This window comes from Bidens hawaiensis, unplaced genomic scaffold (genome assembly GCF_021521415.1).
Source record: "Bidens hawaiensis isolate Kalapana, Puna unplaced genomic scaffold, B.hawaiensis_p1.1 tig00049807_1, whole genome shotgun sequence".
In the NCBI taxonomy this organism is placed as follows: domain Eukaryota; kingdom Viridiplantae; phylum Streptophyta; class Magnoliopsida; order Asterales; family Asteraceae; genus Bidens; species Bidens hawaiensis.
Genome location: NW_027498916.1, coordinates 5,189 through 20,029, shown reverse-complemented (window position 1 = coordinate 20,029; position 14,841 = coordinate 5,189). Strand labels below are relative to the sequence as shown.

At 34.2% G+C, this 14,841-nt stretch overlaps 1 protein-coding gene across 1 annotated transcript; it reads left to right on the top strand.

Annotated features, from left to right (window-relative positions):
• Nucleotides 1–6,470: 6,470 nt before the first annotated feature.
• Nucleotides 6,471–14,433, top strand: LOC143598211 (ABC transporter C family member 8-like; the record flags this gene model as incomplete). Its single annotated transcript, XM_077076491.1, has 11 exons — nt 6,471–8,426; nt 8,500–8,820; nt 8,915–9,001; nt 9,374–9,982; nt 10,606–10,770; nt 10,891–11,185; nt 11,480–11,694; nt 11,958–12,263; nt 12,879–12,942; nt 13,434–13,673; nt 14,267–14,433. Coding segments are annotated over 11 exons (4,389 nt in total), but the record flags the coding sequence as incomplete, so codon positions are not given.
• Nucleotides 14,434–14,841: the final 408 nt, after the last annotated feature.

Here is a 14,841-nt window from a genome sequence, read left to right as displayed (position 1 = left end):
CTTAACGGTTCCTTATACGCTAACATTTAGCACTCAATGCCTGGATCATATAACCCGGTTCCACAATCCAATCACTAGTTATCTCACTCTGATTTCCAAAATAAGTTTATTTTTATTTACAAAAAGAATTTTTTTTGTATAGTAAAGCGGAGTCCTTTAGTTCACACTCCCTCGTATCTCCATCTTAGAGCATTTCCAACGCACAGTCTCTACAAACCGTCATATCAGATTCCAAACTTCAATTAAAAACACTTATTTCTTACACAACACAAAACCTCCACACCATGTTCGTCTATTCAAGAGTGAAGAAGAAAAACCAACAAGAAACTCTAGAGATGCTCTTATACACATAATCATAAAATTTTAATTACATTATTTACTTGCTAATTGCTATCTAGGTGACCACGCGCTTTCAACTTTTAAAGTATATAGCTCACTTTTGTTCAAAGACTGGTTTCTTTTTTCTTCTTTTTTAGGCTCAAAAAAAGACTGGATCCAGAATAAAAGGCATTGGACCCTTTGTCATATGGGCCAATCACCGTTAAGATTGGGCCTTGTACCCGAATAGTCGAATTTAGAGGTGCACAACATAACCGGTTAACCGGTTTCTAACCGATTTTGTAACCGGTTAGTAACCGGTCCAACCCTAACCGGTTACTAACCGATCCTAACCGCCGGTTACTAACCGGTTAGTATTTCTGGTTTCAAAACCGGTTATTAACCGGTTAACCGAACCGGTTAACCGATTTTTTTATCTATTATCTGATAAAAAACCGGTTATTAACCGGTCAAAACCGCTTCTGCATATGGTCAAAACCGGTTACTAACCTAACCGATTAACCGGTCTAACAGGTTAGGGTATTAAAAAAAAACCGGTTACAAAAAAAACCGGTTAACCGTTTTGTGCACCTCTAGTCGAATTGAGCGATCCAAACCCCAAAGTTCTTAAAAGTTATTTTTTAACGCACACCGTACCATTTTTATAAAAGATACTACTACTGTTGTTACCATCACCACCACCACTTTACAACTTATTACCTAAATATAGTTGAAAATTCTTTTTAGAAGATAATTTTTCTTCATAACAATTTAGTATTATATAAATTTGGAACCACAATATAAAATGAGAGTGGTTAATAGATACATAAAGAAATTAGGAATGTCATTTATATATTAAGGGGGTGTTTGGGATTGCTTATTTTTACCAACTTATAATTTATTAACTTTTTAAAAAGTAATAAGGTGTTTGGGATTGCTTGTGATGTGAGAGGAAAAGTTTCATAAGTTACAACTTTGTAACTTATTAACTTAATAAAAGGTTATAATGAGGTAAAATAAGGAATCCCAAACACCCCCTAACAAACTCATAGGAAGGGTTAATTTTTTTTACTTTTACTACTTGTGTATCGTCTTTTTATAACATAAGCTATGTACATGTAAACAGTGTATTATATAGTTTGCCATACTATATTAAGACGCAAAAGACAAAACCACATACATGTAACTTTCATTTTGTTCTAGCGTCTTGCTAGGTTTACCATATTTTTTATATAACATATATCCCTTTTTAAAAATAAAACAAATTCAAACACAGGAATGTAGCTGTATGCAATATGTGATGTGATTAATTGTTATCTGCTTTACTTGTGTATCAGACTCGGAAATGTCAATGTATGTAATATGCCACGAATCCACATATTTAATGATTTTGTACATGTTTTTTTTCTAACTATTGAAATATAACGGTATATAATGGTTAGTTTTTATTTTCTCTTATATCATATCTAAGCTGTTAACATCATATCATAGATACATTGTCGTTTATCATTATGGTACTTGCACCATAAATTTATTGCACATGACACATGAACTAATTAGTTGTACTATCAACTAGTTTTTCTTTTTTTTTCTTTTCCTTTTTTCATTTTACGGCATTTGAATTCACATTCAGCATCTAAGATAGCCTTCATGAAACGAGGTGTCAATCGTTCATACTAAAATTGACACTGCATATTTCAAACCCGAGACCTCAAAGATCTCAAGCCTTAACTATTACCCCAATTTTATTAGACCAGAATGTAAATTGCCCAGTTAGCTACTTCATATCATATATCAACGAAACACAAAAAAACTTTCATTTAATAAAAGTTGACATGACATTTTGGCATAACATGTTATCATCAAAAGTCCAAAACAAATTTAAACTTGTAGTAACCTAGATCCAACTACTCCCACTTAAACATGACTTAATTATTTGTTTTTATTAGTGTGTTAATTGTAAATCGTATATTCCCATTCCAAAACAATAATATAATAAATGTTTTTTGTTGTTTATAAATTTAATAGCTTATTTATTAATCTTCCCTTGCATAAGCTTGAATTCTGGCCTTCTAGGTCACAAATAAATGTGTTGGGTTTATAAAAAAAATAAGGGTGGTGCAATTTAAAAGATAGGATGGTTTGTATATAATAAAATGAATCTATGAGTGTCATGTTTTCACCCGTAATAGTGGTATGATTACTTTACAAAAAGTAAGATAGTAAGCTCAAATCTTTGAAAATGCAAGTTTTGATGATTTAGGAAACTTAGCATTCTAGATTGGAGTTAGTATGAATTATTTGTTGTGTATAAATTAACTATATAACAATATTCTCAATAAAAACTCTCAGCATGACATATTATATAAATAAACATTTGCAAGATTTTAAGGTAAGTTGTTATATATGTGCTATGTTAAAGGCATTTCTTTTTGTACTATTGCACTCTTTCATTCAACCTTTCACATCAATAAGATTTCTTATCTTCATACTAAAATATAAATAAAATGCCACTTCTTTAATATCATTTTCATACTAAAATGAAAAATGAAAATCCCTCTATTTATTGTTTTAAAAAGACGAATGATTAAAATGAAGTGACTATATTGAATAGATATATTCCAAGGAAAGTTAACACTTTATATTGGAGTTACTTTTAAATCGGCTTTCGACTAGACAAAATTTGGCTAGCGAATAGGCAGATTGATGTTCCTTCGTCATTGTGGGCTATATCAATATGATCGAGCCAGGTGAAGATGTAGAACATGATTATTTTTTTTTGGGGACCGGGGGGGGGGGGGGGAGTGTGATATTGCTAGTAGATTATGGGCTTCTGTTAAAAAAATGGTTGCAAAGGTTGATATTCATCCATCTTTTATTCCAACATCAGTTACTAAATAGCTTGATTCCATCAGATTGCCAAGGAGTAAGAAAAAGCTCATAGCTGGCTAGATGGTATTGTTTTTGTCCGGTTAGTGGGTGATATGGATCCAAGAAAGAGTCATTATTTGATGCTTTGGTTAATGTTTCGTTTTTATGGGTTTCTAGTAGGAGTCGTAATTCTAACGATTTTTGGGTCGAGTGACTACAAAATCAACTCATGTTTGTACAAGTTCTTAATAAAATCCACTGTTAAATTTTAAAAAACTGAAGTATGAATGTATGATGAAAAGGGATTTGTATCAATGTATATATCTTTGTATTTGTTTAATTCAAAACCATCGATCAAATCGATAATGAATCGCCATCCTTTATCCTTGTGTTTTTTAGTTTATATTAAAGTGGGAGTAGTTGACAAGAGATACGACATGGGTCATTTGGCTTATATAGAAAAGCTTTTAACTTTTGCTATAATGAGGTAAATAATATAAAATAGTACTATGTTTTATTTAATAGTAGTTATAGCATTATAAAATAGTTTATTATTTTTCTCTTTTCAAAGTGTCCAGTAAAATGGTGAAGAATTTAGAGAAAATTATGAAGAATTTTTTTATAGGAAGGGGCTAGTGATGTTAAAAAGATACATTGGGTGGCGTGAGAAAGGGTGGTTGTACCAAAAGTTATGGGTGGTTTAGGTATATTGAGACTTAAAGACGTTAATAACTCGTTAGCAAAGTGGTGTTGGAGATTTAAGACTGAGAAAGAGTCCCCTCTTTCTCAGCATTTGGAATGCGTTAGCAAGATGGAATATTATGGTTACTATTGAACTTTGTGCCCTTTGTGAAGATAGAAAGGAAACGACTAATCACATACATAGCGGTTGGATGGTTGCGGTGTTGTGTGGGATCACATTAGTCATTGGTGTAAGGTTTCCCCTGTTTTTTGGTTTTCGGTTAGAGACTTGTTGAATCTTCACAAATCCATCAAGCTCGGTTTGGTTGAGAAGGAAGCGTTTTATGGTATAGTGCATAGTGATAGTTGCTTGTTGGAGTATTTAGAATGCGAGAAATGAAAAAGTGTTCAAAGGTAAAGAGGTTAAGATTGAAGAAGTTATAGGAGATATAAAGTCGCTCGGTTTTTTGTGGTTCAAATATAGGTCAGAAACAGAAATTTAGATCGGCCAAGATGGTGTAATTTTGATTTAATGTAATTTTGTGTAGATGTTTGGAGGCCTCTCCTGGTCTTGGAGTTGGTCTGTTTGTTGGTGGTTGTATTGTTATTAATGTACACAGCTCCGACCTTTAACCCCCCCACCCACTCTCCATTAAAGCCCCTTGGCGCCCCTCCTTGGCACCCACATAATTGTTTTGACACCTTCCCTTGATTAGCTTAGCTGGACACACCTTGAACAATCCACTCCACACAACCTCATGGTGGCTCTCTGTCTTTTCAGCATGTTGAATTATTTATGCATGTAGAATTGTAAATGAGTCAATCTGCTTGCGAGTTACTCGAGTTTGACTAGCAAAAAGATCGAGTCACGCCGGGCTAAAAGGATGTCGGGCCTAAAAATAAACATGTTTAATAAATGAGCCTGTTATTTATATAGTTTCAATTAAAATATGATAAAAAACTAAAAATATGCATTGTGTTATATATAAATTTATAATAAAAACTTATATAAAAATAATTATAAATTATATAATTTAATTAAGAGTGAACTGTGGTTTTCGTCTCTGTGGTTTGTCCAAATATGTGGTTTTAGTATAATAGTTTTAAATTAACGATTTTCGTCCATGTGGTTTTATTTCACTTACAATTAAACCCGACTCCACTAACCCCGTTAAGTCTAGTCATTAAACCCATCAGCGTGCCCTTTGCATTTTTGTCCTTATATCCCCAAATAAACTCAACCCTAATTCGCAAGCCCTCCTCACGTGAGGGGTTGGGGTGTACTTAACGGCGTTAGTGAGGTTGGGTTTAATTGCAAATGAAATAAAACCACAGGGACGGAAATTGCTAATCTGGAACTATTGGACTAAAACCACATATTTGGACAAACCACAGGGACGAAACCCGCAGTTTACTCATTAATTAATAAGTAATAAACGAACCAAGCCGAGTCCAAGCTCAACCTTGAATAACCACTCAGGAGCCAAGCTCGAGCTTTTTGTAAGTTAAACAAGCCGAGCTCGACTGCTCGAGCCTAGTCTAACTCGGGCTCAACTCGGGTTGTTTACACTTTACACCCTACAATAATAACACAAAACAATTTAGAAATTTAAGATATTGTTTTTGATCCTGAGATATTACGCTTCACACATTTAATGAGTGAGCCACCACAACTGTCTATATGTATATTTATTGTGAAGCAGCCAAAAAGCTTTTGTAAGCATATATACATGTATTACATGCAGAATAAGAAATTGATTACAACATGATTACTATCCATGCGATCGAGAATAATATAATGTTGATAGTGGAGGCCGTTAGTGAGAAAGTACATATTATAATCTAATTACATATAAGAATCCAAAATGTGTGGAAAACTTTCAGATTGGTGAAGAATGTGACTCTGTCAGTATCTCGTTTGGAATTTATACCACTTACGTATTGCATTTGTATATCTCCACCATTTTCAATAAACAAATTACATCACATTGTTTTTTTGTTTTTTTTGTTTTCTTAGCCGCCGATTGGGTGGTGGTTAACTAATTTCCGATATTACTGGTGGTGGAGTTTGGCGGATTTTACTTGGTACGTACACTTTCTCTTCATTTTTATAGTTTCTAATTTCTACTAAACTTATGTGAATCCTTATTTGGATATTCGGTTCGGATCTAACCGAATATGAATTACTTATTTGGATATTTGGTTTGGTTTCGGATATGAAAATTTAAAAATTGGATTATTTGGATATCCGTGTAACCAGAATAAGCATGTAACATTTTTGTTAGTGGTATTTGTTTAGACTATTTTTTGAAGTTTGAATTGTGTTCAAAACTAATTTGTGTTTTCCGATTTTGTATGCTTACTGTAGTTCTAAACTAGTAAACTGTTATGAACCAAAGATTAGGAAAAAAATTGTTATTCAGATCGGATAAGAATGTCTCTAATTCGGATATAATTCAGATATTTAAAGATATTAATCCTATATATGTTTGAAACAAGCAATCTAAAACTGACTTTTAAAATCACAATAACCAAGTAACTTGTTTATATAAACTATCTCAAACGGATATTACAAATACAGTTCTAACATGTACTGAATCCAATTTGTAATTACTAACTTATTTTCAGGGAGGATCACTATGGTTTCCGAGGGCAATTTTGACACGCAAAGATGCATTATAGACATTTTTAACTTGGTGTTTGTCTTTCTGTTCTACCTGATGCTACTTTTAAGTTATGTTAAGAAAAACAACACCAACAGATCAAGAAAAAATGACTGGATGTCTGTATCAGTTGCATCTTGTTGTTTTCTCATTTCGGTTACATATCCTGTTGTCGGTGTATGGGATGCAACTGCTACAACCCCTAAGTTGAATTGGTCGGTGCTCATTGTTAGACCACTAGTTTGGGTAACAGTGACGGTTTCATTATTCATAGAAAGATTTACATCCGTCAAGATTCTAGCTACCGTTTGGTGGATCTTTTGTTTCTTGTCACTTTCTTTCGTGAACATTGAGAATTTGGCAAATTCATCGACAATCTTGAACTTGGCTTTGATAGAATGGGCTGCTAGTTTCTTACTTCTTTTGTGTGCTATACGAAACTTAAAAGCTTTCATCACTCTGTACACACAAAGCCCGACTTTATCCGAGCCCTTATTGGTTAATGAAACACTAAATGCAAATACAAGCCAATCAGAAGAACCAAGTTTTTTAAGCAAATTGACGTTTTCTTGGGTGAACCCGTTGCTTGCGGTAGGTTATAGAAAGCCATTAGTCCTAGAAGACATTCCGTGTTTAGTACCCGTAGACCAAGCAGCATTTGCCCATGAAAAGTTCACAAAGGCATGGGATTCACTTCAAATAGAAAAATCCTTAAACAATGCTAACATGGTTCCTAAAGCATTAGCCAAAGTTTATTTAAAAGAGATGGTTTTTTCAGGATTATGTGTCTTGCTTAGGAATATATCAGTCATTGTTAGCCCGTTGTTACTCTACGCGTTTGTTGACTACTCCAACAGTGAAGTTAAAGATTTACATCGAGGGTTATTATTAGTAGGGAGTTTAATTGTAGTCAAGGTAGTGGAGTCATTGTCTAACAGGCAGTTTTACTTTAATGCAAGAAGAACCGGTATGAGAATGAGGTCAGCTTTAATGGTGAAAGTATATGAGAAACAACTTAAGCTTTCTAATTTAGGAAAGAAACAACATTCTACAGGGGAAGTTGTGAATTACATAGCGATTGACGCTTACAGAATGGGTGATTTTCCTATGTGGTTTCATATGGCGTGGGCTTGTTTCGTTCAACTATTTATGTCAGTCGGTGTCTTGTTTTCCGTAGTAGGATTAGGTGTTCTTCCAGGTTTAGTCCCTTTAATCTTATGCGCGCTTCTTAACGTGCCGTTTGCAAAAGCTATGCAAAAAAGTCAGTTGAATTTCATGGTGGCTCAGGACAAGAGACTAAGATCCACTTCCGAGATTTTAAACAACATGAAGGTTATCAAGCTACAATCTTGGGAAGAAAAATTCAAGAAAATGACTGAATCTTTTAGAGAAACTGAAGTCCGTTGGTTACGTGAACTTCAGTTCAAAAGGGCGTATGGCACGGTTGTGTATTGGATGTCACCTACGCTCGTTTCTTCAGTTGTCTTTTTCGGATGCATGCTATTGAAAAGTGCTCCTCTAAATGCTGCCACTATTTTTTCAATTTTAGCAGCATTAAGAACTATGTCTGAACCCGTAAGGTTGTTACCCGATGCACTTTCTGCATTAATTCAAGTCAAAGTATCCTTTGACCGGATTAATTCTTTCTTGGTTGGCGATGAACTTAAAGATATAAGGACGGGAAGAAACCAAGAACCGGAAAATTCACATCCTTGTATCAAAATACAGGATGGAAATTTCAGTTGGGATCCGGAATCACCCGTTCCAACTCTTAGGAATATTAATCTTGAAGTAAAATGTGGGCAGAAAGTTGCGGTTTGCGGGTCAGTTGGTGCTGGAAAATCATCTTTGTTATATTCTATACTTGGAGAAATATCCAAAACTTCTGGAATAGTGAGTGCACATATTCAATGATTGTATTTGATAGTTTATATTGGATTAATTGTTTTCTTGATTTTGTTTTTAGGTGGATGTTTTGGGATCAACTGCTTATGTTAGCCAAACATCTTGGATTCAAAGCGGGACAATTCAAGATAACATATTGTATGGGAAGCTAATGGACAGAACCAAATATGAAAAGGCTATTAAGGCGTGCGCTTTAGATAAAGATATTGAAACTTTTAATCATGGAGACTTAACAGAGATTGGTCAAAGAGGACTTAACTTGAGTGGGGGTCAAAAGCAAAGAGTTCAACTTGCACGCGCAGTATACAATGACGCTGATATATATCTTCTTGATGACCCGTTTAGTGCTGTAGATGCGCATACAGCAGCGACTCTCTTTAACGTAAGATTTCAATTTCTTAATTAGTTTGACTTTAAACTGAACCCTGACTCTCTTTTCTTTTTTGATGATTTAAATTGTGAATCTTGTGGTTCAGGATTGTGTTATGAACTGTCTTGAGGGCAAAACAGTCATTCTTGTCACCCATCAAGTGGAGTTTCTCTCATCAGTTGACAATATTCTGGTAATCATGACAAAAACTTCACTTTTTAACACAGTTTTGTGTTATAGAGGTGCAAATTTTGATCCATTTACTTATACATGGGTTGATTCGGTTGTGTTTGATCTCAAACGGGTATCAGGGGGTCAAACGGCTTGCTCAATTAGTTAATTCAAAGATTGTGGTAATAGTTGTCATACACATCTAATGACAAAAATTGTTAGCCAGTCTGTTTTGACCCGTTTCACACATGTTTTGACTTTTGACCCGTTCCAAACATATTTTGGCCCATTACCCAGCCCACCCATGTTTCCACCTCTATAAATGGCTCTTGAATCATCTTTATAATTTGGTGATCACATTATATTTATTTATTAATTTGTTTTTTATTTCAAGGTAATGCAAGATGGCCAAATTACACAATCAGGAAACTATGAAGATATCTTAATGGCAGGGACGGCGTTTGAACAGTTGGTGAACGCTCATAAAGAGGTAATCACAGGTTTAAACACTTCACCTTCTGAAAACAAAACAATAACCATGCATGAAACTTTAGAAGAAGTTAACAACAAACACCTCAAAAAAGAAAAGAGCGAGGGGCAATTAATGACGGGCCCACCGGGAGTGCAGTTGACTGAAGAAGAAGAAAAGGAGGTTGGGAATGTTGGATGGAAGCCTTTCCTAGATTATGTTGTCATCTCAGAAGGAACATGGTATTTGTTTTTATCCGTTTTTACCGTAACTTGTTTTGTTGCTCTTCAAGCAGCAGCAAGTTATTGGCTAGCATATGGTATTCAAATCCCGAAAATCACCACCATTATGTTGATTTGTGGATATACTTTGCTTTCAACAATCAGCACAGTTTTTGTGTATTTGAGATCACTTTTTGCTGCACTTTTGGGATTAAAAGCCTCCAAATTGTTCTTCGATAAGTTCAACGAATCAATTTTTCGTGCTCCGATGGTGTTCTTTGACTCTACTCCAGTTGGGAGAATTCTAACCAGGGTAAGCAATCTTAGAAGCTTTCTTCTGAATTTTGATTATAGCAACCAACTTTTCTTAGGCCAGAAAGTTCAAATCTTTGATTTAAGGTAACTACCTAATATAACCAGTTTGGAGGCGCCATGTCAGCGCCACATGGAAAAAGTCAACATGACCAAACGCTACCGACACATCATCATTTTGTCAAAAACTTTTAGAAGATGATGGTTACCTTAAATTTTTTTGAAACTTTAATGCTTTCTTTTTTTTTTTTTTTGCCTAAAAAATTCTTTCAGGCCAGAATAAATTAACATCAAAGGTTCAAAGTTTTTGCTTTAAGGTATAAACCTAATAGGCTAATATTAATGGATTAAAGGTGCCATGTCAGCACCACATAATGAAAAAAAGTCAACATACTCAGAAGTCAACAACACATCTTCATATTTTAACCAGTTAGTGTGTCAAATTACCTTTAATCAGTTTTGTAAGTTTTAGTTCTTTTCTCTGGCCTATAAACAGTTGGTTAACTAAACAAACCTTAGAGCAAGGTTGTAACAATATTTTTATGAAATTAGCACAAAAAAGAGAAAGTTTTTTTTTTTTTTTTTTTGTAACATGTTTGGTTGCTAATTTAGTATTTCGTGCAGGCCTCATCTGATCTTAGTGTAATTGATTTTGACATACCGTTCTGTTTCGCCTATGTGATTGCTCCTAGTGTTGAATTACTTGCTATGATTTTGATTATGTCCTCAGTGACATGGCAAGTTCTCATTGTAGCCATCTTTGGTCTCGTGGCCACAAAATATGTTCAGGTAAATCTTTATCAGTTTTAGAGGTGCAATATGGGGCAGGTTGGCTAACATGAACTTAATCCAAATCTGTGGTAGAAGACATTGTGAAAACTGTATATATTTTATTTCTGTAAACTACAGGGATATTATCTTCCAAATGCTAGAGAACTAATGAGAATCAATGGAACAACAAAAGCGCCCGTGATGAATTATGCATCTGAAACATCACTTGGTGTAGCAACAATACGAGCATTTAAAATGCAAGATAGGTTTTTTAAAGAATATGTTAGGTTGGTGGATACGGACGCACGTACTTTCTTTTTCTCGAATGCATCGTTGGAGTGGTTGGTTATAAGAGCCGAAGCATTTTCGAATCTGACCTTGTTCACGGCTAGTTTTCTTCTGGTACTTGTTCCAAATGGATTTGTGCCTCCAGGTATGTTAGTCATATCTTGAGCTGGAAAACGAGTTGGTTGGGTGCTTCTATACGGATTGGATTAACCAGGAACACTTTTTGTCCAAGTTTTCTTTATGTGTTTTTTAAATATCATCACTAGTAAGCTGTCTAATACACTTTTTTTTGTTGATTTTACCCGTTTGACTAGCTTGATACACATAAACCACCTCAGATTCTTTATAAATAAACGGGTCAAAATTTCTACTTTCCACTATATTTCATATGTGTTCAAGCATAACATATATTAACTCCATATGTTCAATGTTTGTATAGGGTTGGTTGGCCTCTCTCTTTCTTACGCATTGACTTTTACCGGCACCCAAGTGTTTTTGACTAGATGGTATTGCAGTTTAGCCAATTACATCGTTTCAGTTGAACGGGTCAAACAATTCATGCATATACCACCCGAGCCACCGGCAGTAGTGGTTAATAACAGGCCACCATCATCTTGGCCTTCAAAGGGAAGGATTCATTTCGAGGATCTAAAGGTAAATTCAAACTTTCTTCCATTTTTTTTTACCAAACGAGTCAAGATTAATGATTCAAATCCTTTCATAAACTATAAAACAGGTGGCAAAATACATGACATGAAACAATTATAAGTGTCTACATGTTATATACAGTTAATATTTTATATTTCTGCACGCTTATAAATTGATAAAGTTTTATACTTTATTAAAAGCGTGTAGAAATGAGAAATTTGTTCTGTTGACATTATAATGTTTATGTATTTATGGGGTTGTTATTTCAGTTAAGGTATCGTCCAAACGCACCACTGGTTCTCAAAGGGATAACTTGTACTTTCAAAGAAGGGACTAGAGTAGGCATTGTTGGAAGAACAGGAAGTGGGAAAACGACATTAATAACCGCCTTATTTCGTTTGGTAGAACCCGATAGTGGAAAAATTCTTATAGATGGATTAGACATTTGCTCTATTGGACTTAAAGATCTTAGAATGAATTTAAGTGTCATCCCACAAGAACCCACCCTTTTTAGGGGTAGTATCCGAACAAATTTGGACCCGATTGGACTGCATTCTGATGATGAGATATGGAAGGTAACTAAAACTGAAATTCATATGGAATTTTCTGCAAAAAATACCACTGTAGTTTTACTTTTTGTCCTGTTTTACTTATTATACCTTTTCTATATATCCAATTCATTAAACGATGGTTTTTTTCTTTCGTGTCGTTATAAAATGTTATTATGGTGATCCAAACCGAACATTGTTTTTTACCAGAAGTCCACATGATCCACCCAAATGGGATAATAAGGTCATCTTTTAATGACTCAAAATGTGCAATGACAACAACATGACCAAAAAGATATTTTGCTTAGAATACCAAAGATACTGATATTTTTGTCTTGTTTTTAATCTTTAATCATTGCACCTTTTTAGACATCTGTGCAATTGAAACATGGATTTTTTGTAGTTTGGGTCATTATAAGGTATAAAACGATAACCCAAATGGCACTAAAACTTTTATGAGAAAAGCCCACATAATGCCCAAACAGGACAAAGATATATCCATATATCTATGCTAAAAGAAAGTGCAATTGTTTTAGTGGAACAAAAGTGAAAAATGCATTGGTAGTTTATACAAAAAAAATCTATTCATACATCTAAATGATCTTTTCTGCAATAATGTTTATAGTTCATATGAATTTACAGGCATTAGAGAAGTGTCAGCTTAAAACTACCATTACAAGTCTTCCAAATTTGCTAGATTCTTCAGGTAAATCGATTTTATTGAATATCATATACTAAGGGGGGCGTTTGTGTTTGCATTCTAGTAATTTGGTAATCAGCATCCCTTTTATTTTGACCCGAAATCTTTAGAACTAGTTTTAGTGTTAGGATAAAAGGCCGGGATGCTGATTATTTGAAAGTCAGACATTCAGTTTTATAACTACCATAACAATAGCAATTACATATTAACGTTACTTGTTTACCTCCTTTATAAACGATAAATTTTAACTAATAACTTATATTAAGATTTCTTTAGAAGGTTAACAAATAATTTGAGTCTATTTTGGTCATTTCGCATATCAGTTTAATAGATAATCAGAATTTGTTAATGACCCAAACACTATATATCACACAAGTACTAGTGGTAATTATTTGAATGTAATTATCCAATTTCAGATAATCAGTTTCAAAACGCGTAGCAGAACAAAAATACATAATACAAGACTTTTAAATGTCAATTTTTCTGAATTTTTACAGTGAGTGACGAAGGAGAAAACTGGAGTGCTGGACAAAGACAATTATTTTGTCTAGGAAGAGTATTACTTAGGAGAAACAAAATCCTAGTACTGGATGAAGCCACCGCATCCATTGATTCAGCAACAGATGTTATTCTACAAAGAATCATAAGGGAAGAGTTCTCAAGTTGCACTGTCATAACTGTGGCACACAGAGTTCCAACCGTTATCGACAGTGACAAGGTCATGGTTTTGTCTTTTGGTATGTTACAACTCCCAACATAGTTGAAACAAATGATTTCATGCATTCCATGTGGCACTTGGGTGGGAGTTAGGACTGGCGGTTTGGGTAACGCCTCCAAACGAGTTTGGGTCGAAATGGTTTACATTTTGTACGAGTCAAAACATCTCTGGTGAACTTGGGTTGATCCGCTAATTCGTTTTTTAAAAAACTAATATTTACAATGAACATGTGAATTTTGGACGCCCGTATGAGTATTTATCTTTTTTTTACTAAGATCACATATTTATTGAAACTAGTTTACATAATGCCGAAAATGGCCTTAACATTTTGTTGGAACAACAATTATGTTATTATATTGAGCCATCAATAACAACATTTCAATGTAAACAAAAGTGTGTGTGTGTGTTTTGTGACCATTTACATTATCCTGACATGCTTTTATGCAAAATTTGGTGTGATCCATAAAAGTAGTTTCATTTGAGACTTCGAACGCCTTTTTCTCCACTTATCTTAATTTTTTTATGTGGCCTACTTAACATGTTTATATAATAATAAACATAGCTTAAATCGTCTATTTGAGTGTCAGTCATAAGTAAATTGTTGTTTTGCAGGGAAAATGATGGAGTATGATGAGCCTTCAAAGCTTATGGAGACTGATTCATTCTTCTCCAAGCTTGTAGCCGAATACTGGTCCAGTTGTAGAAGGAACTCCGCTCAGACGTTTGATGACTTCCAAAGATAAGTGAAGTACATAGATGTCGTGCTCTAATAAAAAAACAAGTATTTATAAACTGAAATACATATAACTAGTATGGGTAAGCAGGGTTGTCTTCTCAGTGAAGTACGTAGGCGGACAAACGATGTCACACAGTTTAATGAATGATTTGTTTAATGAATATACAGTTATTTTTAGTTGTAAACAATTCTAGGAAAAATGTGACACGCTTCAGATTCGGGTCATGCAATAAACCGCACAACTATTTTTTTTGATCAATTGGATAATCATATAGACATGATTCGTTAATTAAGATTAATAAGTAATTACTAGACACAATAATTTGATTATGATGATTATCAGAACCTAATCCGATTAACTGACACAATTGAACGTGGTCTACCTAATTACCAGTTTGTTAATATGAGATTTTAATCAAATCAATTATCAATGATGATAAGAACTTAATCC